This window comes from Mastigoproctus giganteus, chromosome 6 (genome assembly GCF_048544385.1).
Source record: "Mastigoproctus giganteus isolate SK-2022 chromosome 6, ASM4854438v1, whole genome shotgun sequence".
NCBI classification, from domain to species: domain Eukaryota; kingdom Metazoa; phylum Arthropoda; class Arachnida; order Uropygi; family Thelyphonidae; genus Mastigoproctus; species Mastigoproctus giganteus.
Genome location: NC_143580.1, coordinates 105,780,731 through 105,795,114, shown reverse-complemented (window position 1 = coordinate 105,795,114; position 14,384 = coordinate 105,780,731). Strand labels below are relative to the sequence as shown.

The window sequence follows — 14,384 nt, the reverse complement described above, 5'->3', positions numbered from 1 at the left end:
AGATTCCTCTCATTTAGTTGCAAAAATCAGATATTCTCCCAATATTTTACCTGTGGGAGAATATAAGCGATTAAATTTAAATTAGATTATATTTAAATTAAATATAATCACATATAATTTTCAGTCAAACCATGTGATTTAAAGACTGAAAACTCCTAACACTGATTTATTAAATGAGGGTGCACCTTCTGATTACTATGTTTCATTAAAAATATTGCTAATAATGTGCTTTTCTTATACTCTTTTGCTTTAATAATAATAATCCCTATATTAATCTGAAACAATCTCATCTGTTTATACAGCACATAGAATAATTGCATTCTGCATTGAAAACTATTTTTATTAATACTAATACTGTTTTAGTCATATTAACCAATTAGAAAATTTAAAAAATTCATTTAAATCATCTTTAAATACTGTTTCAGGAGTTATTGATTTAGTTCTCCCTTGAATTTATTCAACCCATTCACTTCTACAACAACAGATGGAAGCCTGTTCCAACAATCAATCACCTTCTGGCTGGAGGCAAACTTCTGCACATCTGTCCTGCACCCATCCTTCCTCAACTTGAATTTATGCCCCCTCTTGTGTGTAGTCTCAGCAATGGAAGAATACCATTAACATTCAGCTTACTCAATCCAGTTAAAGCTCTAAACACCTCAATCAAATCTCCCCTTTCCCCCAGTGCCCAGTCTCAAAACACTGCAATTTGTAGAACTGGAACCTTTTTGTTCCCTTCAGCAATCTGGTTGCTCTTCTCTACACCCATTCCAGCAGCTCTACATCCTTGCTAAAGTGAGACCTCCAGATCTGTATACAGTACTCAAGATGTGGCCTAATCATGGTCTTATACAAAGGGATAATCACCTCCTTATCCCTTCTAGCAAAGTTTCTGTATATCATTGACAAAACCCCATGAGCTGTCCTGGCAGCATGTCTGCACTGCTCAGAGCTTCATGTCTGAATGCACAAATTCCCATCGCCCCATGTCTTTTTCATTCTCCACTACCCTGAGCATTGTACCTTGCAGTTGGTACGTTACTCTGGGGTTACTCCTACCCATGTGCAGTACCTTGCATTTGTTAATTTTAAACTTCAACTGCCATTTCTCAGCCCATTAACCCAATTTTCTTAAATCTTGTTTGCAGTAGCTCACCTTGGCAACTGTTGTTAACCCACTTTCCAACCTTTGTATCATCTACAAACTTAGACATTAAGCTTGATATACCTTCATCAGTATCATTGATAAATATTGAAAAAAAACAATGCACCCTGCACTGAATCCTGGGGAACTCCATTGATAACCACTCTCTGTTTTTTTTCACTTAGCCATCCCTTTATCCATACCAGTAACTTGCCCTTAATGCCACATTACTCCAGTTTGTACAGCAGTATTTTATGTGTAGCAGTATCAAAAGCCTTCCTGAAATATAATGATGTCAAAATTATTTTTTGCATCCAGTTCCTTGGTCACTGACTGCATAGTAACCTATTTTGGCCTTAGCTGCCCTTGTGGCCTTAAACACCAGTACCATAGTAATCAATCAGATTGGTTAGTCAAGTTATACAATTCATGCTGTGATTGCAGTATAACTGCATGCCTGTCCAAATGGTCCTGCAGTGATTCCATTATTTTCCCTGGAACAGACGTTAAGCTAAACAGGTCTGTAATTGCCCTTGTCATCATCATTAGGAATTGGGGATATATTCGCACTTCTCCAGTCCACAGGGACCTCCCCTTAATCCAGGAATGCTCTCATAATTATGATCAAGGGTTTTCTTACCTCCTTTGCTGCCTCCCTTAATATAATGGATAGATGCCATATGCCCCAGATGCCTTTTTTATGTCCATCCTCAACAATTTCTCCTTCACTTTTGGTTATTACAAAGTCATTTAGCTCCTCATTAGAGTTTGATAACCTTTTGGCATCCCCTATCCTAAAGAATATGTGAGAATCTAGATGCAAAATACCTATTCAATTTATCTGCAACCTGAGCAGGGTCATCAACAGTTTAACCATAAACATCAAGTGGCCCATTGTGATTCAACCTCTTCCTTCTACTGTTAATATAAGCATAGAAGTCCTTGGTATTTTTCTTTCCTTTCTTTGCCAGAGACTTCTCATAATCTGCCTTAGCTTGCCTAACCTCCTGCATGACTTGATTACAGACTAATTTACATCTACCATAGGCTTCTGTATCACCTGATAATTTATATGCGTCATATACAATTTTCTTCTCTGCCACATGTCTCAGTAGAGTTCAATTCATCTCTCAGTTCATCTGGCATCCATTTAGGTCTAAGCGTTGAACAGTATTTCTTTGTTGGTATGAAAAGCCTAGTAGCTTCTTTGATTACTTCCATGAATACTTCCCATTTAGAATTTCCTGTTAGCAACATCATCAGTTTGTCCCACTGCACAGAATTTAAAATTGTCTGAGGCCTCTGTAGTCACCTTTATGAAAGCAAAAGCCTTTCCTTTACCCTTGACAGTAGTTATGTCTTTAATTAAATTCCACATTAGTACACTATGATCACTAACATCCAGGGGGCCTTTTACCTGCAGATTCTTAATGCATGAAGAATAACTTCTGATAACCAGATCATGAGTATTGATTCCTCTCTAACATGCTGCTTTAGAAAACAGTCATCCAAGAAATCCACGAAAGTCTTGTTAGTGTGTGAATGACCAATCCACAAATTCCAGTCAACATCTGGTAAATAATTAAAATCCCCCACTATGAGACATTCTGATTTGCTGGCCCACTCTCTTTCCCTGTATACCTGTTTGGTATACAGTCCAAGTCATTAGGCCTATAACACACCCCTACTCTCAATTTTGTTTTCCCAGTGCTTATATCACTCCAGTGAAATGTTGACTGACTCAACATTGCACTCCTCACCCAAGTCAACTGGATGCACTGCCTTAGATTTAATATTCTTCTTAACTAAGAACTTAACCCCTCTCCTGTCCTTCCTGTATACATTGTACTCCCCATATTCAAATTCAGCATTACTTATGTCTGAGTGACACCACTTCTCCGCTGTTCCTACAATATCTGCATTTGATGCCTTAATCAATACTTCAAATTCATCAAATTTATTAACAATGCTCCTTGCATTAATGTACATGTGAGTATACATGCTCACATTCTTACTCTTAGTTACCCTAACACAACCCATATATTCATTTGTTCCATAGTGTTCCACAGCAGGGCCTGAAATCCTAGACACCTGGCTTTCCAGGCTGCTGCATATACCAGTAGTAGCAATGCAAGAATCACTTTCACCTCTGCCTGTGGCCCTAGTTAAACTATTATTCTGCATATCCTTCCAAACTATCAGTTTTCTGACCCACCTATTACTGCCTCATTAGCATCAGCAAATATTCTTGCACTCCATCTATTCAAGTCTGTCCCATTCTGGTAAAAAAAACACTCTCTCCTGTTAATGATCACAGACTATACCGAGAAAAATTCTACCTCATGAGCCTTACACATTCTCTCCATGGCCGAATTGTTGACAAGATTCTCAACATATATTCCTTCTTTGATATCTGCGGTGTGCTTAAGTGATCTGCACCTAAGCCCAATTAGTGAAAATTTAGAGTCCTCCTGAAAGGTAAATTAGCCTTGAACATGGTTTGTTAAGAAGCTTCAGAACCTTCTATAAAATGTCTTTATAGTACATTGATGCAGAAGTTTTTTAATTCTTTGTTTACATTAATGAAAGTCTGTTAAGAGGGTCTTAATTATATACATCAGTAGGGGTTCAAAAAAAGATTTGTATTCACCTAGAAGTAGTTGTGAGAAAAGAACATCACGTATTACACTTTTTCAACATCTCAGCTTAGGTCTCCTCCTCTTCATTATCACCTCCAACTTTTCACACCTCTTCCCCACATACTCCTCACTACTTCGTTCCACATGTCCAAGCCACCTCAACCTAGATTCTTGCATTTTTTACTCAGAGGCCCACCTTAACCGTACTTCTGATGTAGTCCTTTCTTATCCTGTCCTTCCTCACACCACACATCCATCTTAGCATCCTCATCTCTGCCACTTCCATCTTCTTCTCCTGGGCCCTTGTAATTGCCCATGTCTCAGCACCGTACATCAATGCGGGTCTAACCACAGTTTTATACACTCTTCCCTTCATTCTGCAATTTACTTTCTTATCACACAGCACCCCACTCATCTTTCTCCAGTTCAACCATCCACACTGCACTCAATCCTCCATCCCTCTCAACGTTTGATCCCAGATACTTAAATTTCGAAACTGATGGTAGCTTTTCCTCCAGCAGTTTTATTGAACTCTCATCTTCTCCATTCAATACCATATATTCTGTCTTTGTTCTACTTATCCTCATGCCTCTCTCTTCCAAAGCTTTCCTCCCATTACCTTTCCTTCAGATGGTTCGCACAGTACGACATCATCCGCGAACAGCATACTCCATGGTGCTTTACTCGTCACTTCTCTAACCAACACATCCATTACCAGATAAAACAGATATGGGCTAAGAGCTGATCCCTGATGCAGTCCAACTTCTACAGATAACCCCTCAGTCATACCTACACTATTCTTAACCTGAGTCACCGCTCCTTTGTACATTTCCTTCACAAGCCTTACGTACTTTTCTGATGCACCCTTCTCCCTCGTGCATCTCCATACCTCTTGTCTGGGCACTCTATCATATGCTTTTTCCAGGTCTATGAACACCATGTGCAACTCTACTTGCATCTCCCTGTATCTTTCCATCACCTGCCTTAAAACAAAGACCGCATCTGTTGTTCCTCTTCCCAGCATGAAACCAAACTGTTCCTCTCCTATTTCCGTCTCCTGCCTTATCCTTCCTTCCACAATTCTTTCTCAGATCTTCATCAAATGAGACATTAACTTTATTCCCCTGTAGTTCCCACATTCTTGCACATCACCCTTTCCTTTATAGATTGGCACAAGTATACTTTCCCTCCACTCATAGGGTATCCTCTCCTGCTGCCACAGTTTTTCCATAAAGTCCCATAGGATATCGATCCCTTCTTCTCCCAGACTTCTCCATACCTCTACTGGTATCTGATCAACACCTACTGCTTTCCCCCTCTTCATTTTTCTGAGTGTGCTTTCCACTTCTTTCCTGCTTATGCCTTCCACTACTCTTTCATTCATCTCTCCATTCTCACATAATGCTCTTGGGTTTTCCTCGTTTAATAACTTCTTAAAATAGTCATTCCACCTTTCCTTAACCTTCTCCTGGTCCTGTGTAACCACAATCCCATGTAACTATTACCAACTTAACCAAGACCTTTACTATGTGGTTCTTCTAATGCAGCCATTTTTACCTGCTCCTCCCCTTAAATGCATTTTTCCCTCATCAAATCCTCATCCAAAAAATATGTGCATTTTAATTTTAATGGATGGATTATAAGACAAATCTGTTAATAAAAGTTAATTATTTATTAAAAAAACAGAAAATAATTATAATACATAGGTGAGTAACAGTCAGTTATCTGTAAATGAAATTGTCTTATCCGACTGATATAGTTATCAGATGTTGGAAATAGAAGTAGTTCTTTCTCTAAATGTTCTTTTCGCTCATAAATAACATGACTATAACTTTTTGTTACTCTTGACATTTTATTCATACTAGATGGAATTTAAGTGTTAATAATAAATGTAAAATAACCTATTGCAACTTTTCAGAACTACTTATCACAGGAAGCAGCATATGTTGACAGTCGTAAGAGCCATAAAGCAAAGGGTAGTTCAGTGTTCATTCCCATGAGAAAAACAGTAAGTATGGAAGTTAATTGCAATCCATCCTTTTAATTATTGGCTTGCCTGTTACCAGAATACAATTGCCTAAATGATAACTTGTTGGACTTCCTAGAGTCCAGATAATATGTCACAAAACTTCTTAATGTTACAGAATTTTATTTTGTAACATTAAGAATAAAATAATATTTTATTCTTAAATAATAATTATTTTATTTGAGGATAAAATAATATTTTATCCTCAAATAAAATAATATTCTCTCATATTATATCTGAAGTCTATTTGACAGCAATTCTCTCATATTATAGAGAATTGCTGTCAAATAGACTTCAGAATGTTGCCTTTTGAGAGCTCAAGCAACTCCACCTACAAATCTTCAGGTGCATTTGAGACATCACTTAGATGTGGCTAAAAGCCAATGGCAGTGTTACATCATGTTTTTCAAAATCTTTAAAACTGTAATTGTAATGATCAGCAATACCTATATATTTCTTTACCTTTATTTATATATTTCTTGACTGAAGTCATGGTAAAGAAATTCAAGTGTTACATAAAAGCCCAGAAAGTCAGAACCATTCTACTCAATTGTAAGCCTTTATGAAATATATTATCAAATCATCAAAGTTTCAGTATATTGAGGCAATATGAGAAGGCCACAGATTTCCTACCCCTGAGCTAGCCCATTGCAGGATGGTGGTTTTCTCAGCCACTCTTTTGAAAAGGTCAAGAGAGTTTGAATCCTGTTGGTGACACAACACCTTCTCATGTGAGAGTGTTTTAGCTTGTTGAAGATAGAGCTGCACAGATCTTTTATAGGATTTTCCACAGATATCATCATTCTACCAATAGACAGACCACCCTTAGGATGAAATTTACAGACATGGTACACTGCCTCTTCACTGCTTGAATTGCTTTGGAATTAATATAAGTAATCCAGTCCAACTGTGTAATCATACCTGTTTCAAAATCTGTTGAATAAATTTGGCATTGACCCATGATTATTACACTTTCTACCATATAATGCAGATAATGGCTTGGCTAATACTGAATTCTACCTCTATTGTAAAGAAATTGAGGCCTTTGCAAGGAGCTGAATTCACTAGTTTCAGACAGTTGAAAACCCTTCCCACTAGGATTTTCTCCATTCTTATTCATCCCACAAACAGAAAACAAGCCTTGGGGTAAAAGCATAGAATACACATTAGTTATCTACCTATTGCCACACCAAAAAAAATTGTATTGTCAACTGCTGTTATGATGTTAATACCAGAAAGTGCTTCATTCAGAATTTTTTAGTAATGTTGTTGTCCTCAAAAAGTCCTTCATTCCTTGCCATATGCATCTCATCAAAATTCTCCTCCATTATTTCCATATTCTTTTACATAAGGTCACCATAAGGTTTTCACATAAGGTTACATAAGGTTTTACATTCTTTACATAAGGTTTTTAGTTAACATTGGAGAGCTACACTTTGACCATGTTATCAGTTATCAAAGTGTAGGTTAGCTGCTCAACCCCAGTCAAAAAAAAAAATAATAATAATTATACTCACTTAAATTTCAGCACTGGTTGTTCTTCTTGTAATTTCCTCATTGTAGCTATAACGATCCTCACAGTAGTACTGTTGGTATCCTGAGACTTAAGGCCAAGGAGTGCAGAGGTCTGTTTTCATCCAAACCGTATGGCCAAGAAACTTGGCATTCAAATTGGACATCTCTCACTCAGGCACTTGGAGAGTAAACAAGCAAGTTGTTTTTCTATCCAGTGGATGTGTACCTGATATAAAATAGGCTAAGGCTTGTTTTCTTCCCCCCCCTCTTCCAAAAAAAAAAAAAAAGATATGGCCTATTTACAATCCTAGACCTCTCTCAAAAAGAAGTAAATAATTCATTCACCAACCGTGTTTGCTGCAAGTTGCTTAATCTCTTATATGCTCACTGGCAGTTGAGATGTATTAGAATCTTTATCAAGTATGACGTGCTGCTTCAGTCTCTTTGTATGGTTTGAAATGAGTTCCTCATTCCAGTTTTGTACTAAATTTTCATCATCATTTTCACATCTTTGGCATTCTTCACTGTGCTTTCCTTTCCTATGATCACTTAGCCTTTGAATATGATTAAGAGCTATGCTTCAGTATATACAGTGGATTCCGGTTATTTGGGCCACCAGTTAATCGGGGCTGCCGTTTATTTGGGGCAAATCTTAAGAAACAGAACTCAATCAAAAAAATAGCCAGGGTTTACTTCGCTTAATTGGGACAACATGCCATTTAATCGGGGCAGGAGACCACATTACTGGAGATTACCATATGATTCTGCGATCGTACCACGTTTGTTGTTTGGTTTTTAGGAGCATTAGCAATTAAGGCCATATTGCTCCAGGATTATGCGGTGGTCATTCTCTGACCTTTCCGCATCTTCTGTATTTGGTGCTGACAGGCTCAAACCCCGGTCTAACCAAGAAGCGTGTGCTATGCACTGCTGCTCCTTCCCACCTGGCTACGGAGGCGCCTTCGTAGCACGTGATTCGGTCGGATTTCTGGTGGTCACAACCATAAAACAATAAAAACAATTAGCAATCACCTGTTTATTGGGCTTTTCTGTTAGTGAATCTATCATAAATGGATAGTAAACTAGATCTTATTGAATTTGCGATAATACCGACAGCTGGAATTCTGTGGGTTATTATGGTGAAATGTGTTTACACTTCCATGAAATCTTCAATCATATAAAAATTAATTTTCAGAATCTTCTCTTCATTCCTATTTTCAAAGCTTCGAGACTTGTTACTCTGTTCTCACTTGCATGTATCGTGTTACTTGCAATTTGTATGTGCCGAGTTCTTTGTTATTGATTGCTTATCTTTTTACTGTTTTAAATTTTAACCCCCACCCACAAATGTCATTGAACAGAAATGTCAACTAGTTAGTATATACATATTATAGTACGTATTAATTATTCCAATTATCACGTATATTCTTCCAATTTTCACGTATCATTTAATTTTTTAATTGGTAAGGTAATAAAGGGTAAATTTGTGCTTAATATATCTTTACTTTTATAGTCTGTGGATAATATTCTTCCTATTTTTACTAATTAGAATCGCTGTGTAATAGAATTAAAATTCAATTCAGAAACATGACCACAATGACCTGTGCTTACTACACATCATATAGTGAACGATACTTTACTATGGTGAGTCCATCATAACGTGATTTGATTGTACAGTGAACTATTTTTAACTATTTACGTGAAACTTCGGATAATTGGGGCAGCCACTTAATCTGGCCAAAATGCACTAGTCCTGATGTGTCCTAAATAAACGGAATCGACTGTACTATAAATAATTGTAACCAGATCTCACACGCTGGAATTTTATTAAAAGGAAACAAAAAATACTTACAACTGAAAAAAACTCGTGTCAGCATCCCATGGATAGTAACTTCTTTTGCACTCTCTTAGAGCAATGTTGCTCAGCCTTCTAGTCCTCCCCTAGCAGGTTTCAAAGAATGTCCTGGAGGGAATCACAATATGGCATAATAAAATAACAAAAACATAGTGGGAATTGGCTATTCATAAAATACATAAGGCTGTTAACTTCTTGAACATTCTCTCCCACGTAACATCCTCTTAACCCTCTCTCAATATGAATGTAATGAAATACTGAAGTTACATATAAGGTTTAATCAAAAAGTTTTCCAAATTTTATAAAAAAATAATTTTATTCAATGATAAATGTTTACATGTTTATGTTCTTGTCTACTCTTGTTCCATTATGTTTGCTGCTGAACAAAACATTTTTGGAAGCTTTCTTCTTTAGGGAATTCTTTTAGGTGGTCTGCTGTATTTGATTAGATTTCTTAAATTGGCTCAAATTGTTTTCCTTTCATGTCTAATTTTAATTTTAGGGATAGCCAAAAAAAATGCATGTGCCAAATCAGCAAAATTAGGTGGCTGCAGCACAATGTTTCAGTAAAAAATTTCTGGGCGGCTAGCAGCATGTGACATGGTGCATTGTCGTGGTGAAGGAGCTAACCATTTCTCCATTTTTCAGATCACTTATAGCAGATTACATCCTTTAGCTATTTAAAATCTTTTGGTAATAGGCTATATTAATAGTGAGACCTGACAGAAAAAAATACTGATAACACCATCTCCTCCGTGTCAAAAATGCATACAACATTAGTCCTATGCCTAGTTTGACCTTGCTGATGATATTGATTTCCATCGGGAGCTTTGAATCTTGTGTCTGGTTTATATCCACACACCCAAGATTCATGATGTGTTATAACTTTAGTTAAAAAGGATCTGTCACAGCTTGCTCAAACAACTCTGATGAAATGAGGACTGAATGCTATCTTTGATCTCAAGTGAGAATGTGTGGAATATACTTGGTGTTCACTTCACCTCATACCCAAATCATAATGAACCGAACCAAGAGATGTTGTAGGCGCCTCCGTAGCCAGGTGGGAAGGAGCAGCAGTGCGTAGCACACGCTTCTTGATTAGACCGGGGTTCAAGCCCGTCGCCACCAAATACGGAGGATGCAGAAAGGTCAGGGAATGACCACCGCATATCCCGGAGCAATATGGCCCTAGTTGCTAATGCTCCTAAAAACCAAATAACAAACCAAGAGATGTCTCCTCAGTAGTTTTTCAAATGGTCAGGCATCAGTCCAGTTGAAAAGCGGTGTGAACTTCATTGATATTTTGATTGTTTTCGGATGTTGGCAGGTGACCACCTCTTAATTTTCCAAGCCAAAAATTTCCCTCATGAAACCTTTGAAGTCACTTGAAAACAACCCCCCCCCTTCCCATCATAGCATCTGCAAACTTAACAGATATGTCTTGTGTTTCTATGGCTGACTTTCTAAGTTTACAACAAAATTTAATGTTCACACATCATTCAGATTTCATCATTTTCAGTACGTGTCAAATGAAAAGCATTCACTCAAAAAGTACCTTGCCGCTAGAACACATGGTCAAAAGATGTCATCATAAGTTCTGTTCACAGTCTTTTAGTTTCCACCATGTTTTCAAGATTATTCACTGATGTTTTTGATCAAACCTTGTATTTATTTTTATAAAAAAGTTGACATTGAAGACACTCTCCCCCTTCCCAGTATTTGGATTTTGACTAATGGAATGGAGAGTTATGGAATAATTGCTGATTTGGTTTTATTTATAAAGGAGCCACCAGATGCAAAATGTTGAGAAATAGCAAAATAGTGACACACTGCACTGCACAACACCTTATTCATCAAATTTTGGCACTGATTGTAAAAAGTGTTACAATAGTTACTGCCTAGCTGATGTCTTTGAAAATCACATTAGGGGATATAAAAAGAAATAGGGGAAAAATTAAAATGCAAAATGTTTAAATGTTTTCTGTAATGAGATTAAATGGAATCAAAAGTTTTTCTGTGAAACTGAATCTTTCCCTGAAATTGGGAAAGATAATTCACTAAGTATTTTCAAGACTTGTGAGTTTGATGTTTGATTTGTTTCTCCTTTTAAATTTTGAGAGGATGTGGGCCAACCTCCCCTCAAGATGACATTGTCTCATTTAGTGCAATAAACCAAAGCCTAAATAAGCAGCATAAAATGCAGAAGTGGACCTGACAAACTTTATATCCACAGCTGTTGAAAAACTCAATATCTTTAAATTAAAAGTACCTAAAATTTGTATAGAAATGTACCTTATACAAATGCTTGGAGAAGTAAGTTTATTTGTAGGTAGGACTGTAGAAGCAGTGTTTTCAAGCAAGAAGAGAATATGATTAATTCTAAAGAAGAATTGAACATTGCACAACTAGGCAGCATTTGAACACATGCTCTTGTAGTTGCTACTATCTTGTGGCAGTACTACACTGAATTTATTGTTATTGCATTCCCTTCTTCGGTACCAGTTTAAGAAATTCTGGGGAATATACTTGGTGAGAAATTTGCAAAAAAAAAAAAAAAAAAAAAAAAATTGTGACTGGCCTGTGATTCCTTACAGTGACACAGGCATCTGGTAATTTTAAAGCAAAATTAAGTTTTTTGTAAAAGTTTCTAATTTAAAACTATACTTGGTGTATATTCTAAATAATTCAAAAATTTTTCAGGTAAATTTTTCAGGTCTAATAATTATTATTAATAATTATTTGAAATGTCTCAGACAGTAATGCAGGTGCAAAAATATTTTAAAAATGCTTGTGACAGCCAGTGTGGATCCAAAAAAAAAAAAAGTCATTTTAAATGTTTTTGATAACTGGTGCAGGTCCCAAAAATTCCTGGAAAATGTTTGACAGTTTGTGCAACTCTACTAGGTAGCTTGCAACCTAACATGAATCTACATGTGTAATCAGTTAGCAAATATGATAATGTTTTTGCAGCCTTCTTTAGTCCTCTGTTAAATAGAATGTTTTATCATTTATCGAAGTTAACATTAACTGGTAACTTTTGGAATTTGCCAGTTGCTGTGTGGCATGCACATTACTAGTTTCTTTTTAAAGTAAATGTGTATGACCTGTGTATATATCTTATTCTGGTTTGTTTTGACTTCTAAACGATTGCTTTCCATTTAGAACAGTTTGGAACAGTCTGTTACCAAAGAGATGTTCCACTATGTTTGGGGGGTGGGGATTTATTTGAAAACTGTGCGGGAACCTTCATTATTTGCTTATTCAGCTGGGCTTTTTTTTTTTAAATTCTTTTTTAAAATAAATATTCCTTAATTAAGGATATATATATAAATTACTTAATAGTACATTGATGTTAGATTAATTAGAAGAGAATTTATCAGACAAGTTCAGAATTGTAACGTATCATAAAAGTTCTCTTTGATTTCTTTTGCAGGAAGATCAGAAACTTAGAAAATCAAAATTGCAGAAGCAAGACAAGATGGCTACTACAAATGATAACAAGTTTACAAAACTGGTTAACGAATATAAGAAAAACTTGCTTTCTTTTGAAAGTTTTAAATAATAAAAAATTCGGTGCCCATAATAAGGTATATAAAATTAATTTAAACATTTTTTTTTATTTTTTATTATTTTTTTTTTATGAAAACCCCAAACACGAAAGGTATCAAAACCTATAGTACTTAGTACCATGCATGGGTTGAAGGAGAAGTATGGGGGGGGGGGATGCCGGAAACTTTGCTCTAGAGACTAAACATGGGTTCCACCACTTCAAGCCTCCAATAAGCAAAGGTGGTATTTCACTGGTTGATGAAAGTCATCTACCACCTATATAAACAACTTACCTCTTTATTCTGCATATTTAAAATTTCATGTGGTAAATAGTTAAATTAAAAGAAGACTAAGTCAAAAACTATTAAAATGCTATCTCCTTGAACTGTACTTCATTAATTGTGTTGAAACTTGCTGACTGGCAACACTGTATTTGTGGAAGTAAGCATGCATGTTTAATGTATTGGAATATCTATACCTGACACAGAAGTTAACCCAGTATATTTGGCTTAACCTTGTTGAGAGCTAATTAAATATACTATATGATTTAAATCACTGATTTTATAAGAGAATTTGTTTATGTTACAGAACATGAAACCAGTTGTTCTGTATGATGAAAAGACTAATTTTACACGTATATGCTTAAATATACTGTATCTATAAAATTTTTTTAACCAGTGAACTGTAATAAGCTAAGAATATGATTTTACCGAATGTTTTGTTGCCAGTTGGCAAGTTTTAATGCAATCAGTGAAGTGTGTGGAGATAGCATTTTAATGGCTAAAAGCCATTAAAATGCTATTTTGTTTGTTTTAATTTAGCCATTTGTCACATGAAAATTTAAATTTCAATATGGGGAATAAAGAGGTGAGTTGTTTTTAAAGAAGTTCTTAAATCAGTACTGTTGAAATTCAACAACTTTATGCATTTCAGCTATAATTCACATTTAAACAACTGCAATTCGGATTGGGGACTTCAAAAATCCTTTCAATTTAAAATTGAAAGGATTTTTGAAGTCCTCTTCATTTAGGGCTGTGCTGACCGGGCTAGCCAGGTGGATAAAGTGCCTGTCTGGCAACCCAAAGGTCGCGGGTTTGAATCCCACCTTGGGCTTGGATCAAAGTACTGCAAAAACCTTGGGAGGTGCACTATGGCCACAGAAGCCGATGCGCCAACAACTACAAAAAAAAAAATAAAATAACTTAGGGCTGTAGTTAGTCAATCACAGATGGATTGGGAATTTTCTTTGTTAGTTATTCTCCAGGTTTTCAGTCAACAAATGCGTACTTATAAACATAATACACAATAAAAAGATGATTGAAGTAATGTAACATTAGGATCTTGTCCCAAAAGGGAGTTCATTCATTGAAAAGTCAAAGAAAAATTACCAGGGGTGATTGAAAAGTTAAGCAAGTAAAAAAACAGATACCTATTTTCCCATAATATTCCTCCTTATTGATATATTTCTGTGACCCCACTTCTGCAAAGCTTTAATTCCATCCTCAAAGAAGGTTGTTTTATCCAAGTCCTCCAAACAGTCACCAGCAGTAGCCATAACACCTGAATCTGTAAAAGTGAATTCCAGCCAAATGGTTTTTAAAGTTAGGGAAAAAGTTTAAGACTGGTGCTAAATCAGATGAATAAGATTGATTTTCA

The 14,384-nt window shown here is 36.0% G+C and overlaps 1 protein-coding gene across 2 annotated transcripts in view; it reads left to right on the top strand.

The window, feature by feature from the left end:
- LOC150084488 (RNA-binding protein 28) overlaps positions 1 to 12,745 on the top strand; it is a 141,483-nt gene extending 128,738 nt beyond the window's left edge. For both annotated transcript variants that reach the window (XM_090375241.1, XM_090375240.1), the window contains 2 exons: positions 5,702 to 5,791; positions 12,613 to 12,745. In XM_090375241.1, the coding sequence (XP_090231367.1) occupies positions 5,702 to 5,791; positions 12,613 to 12,741 (219 nt within the window). In that variant the 3' untranslated portion in view covers positions 12,742 to 12,745. The remainder of the gene's footprint in view (positions 1 to 5,701; positions 5,792 to 12,612) is intronic.
- The last annotated feature ends 1,639 nt before the right edge of the window (positions 12,746 to 14,384 follow it).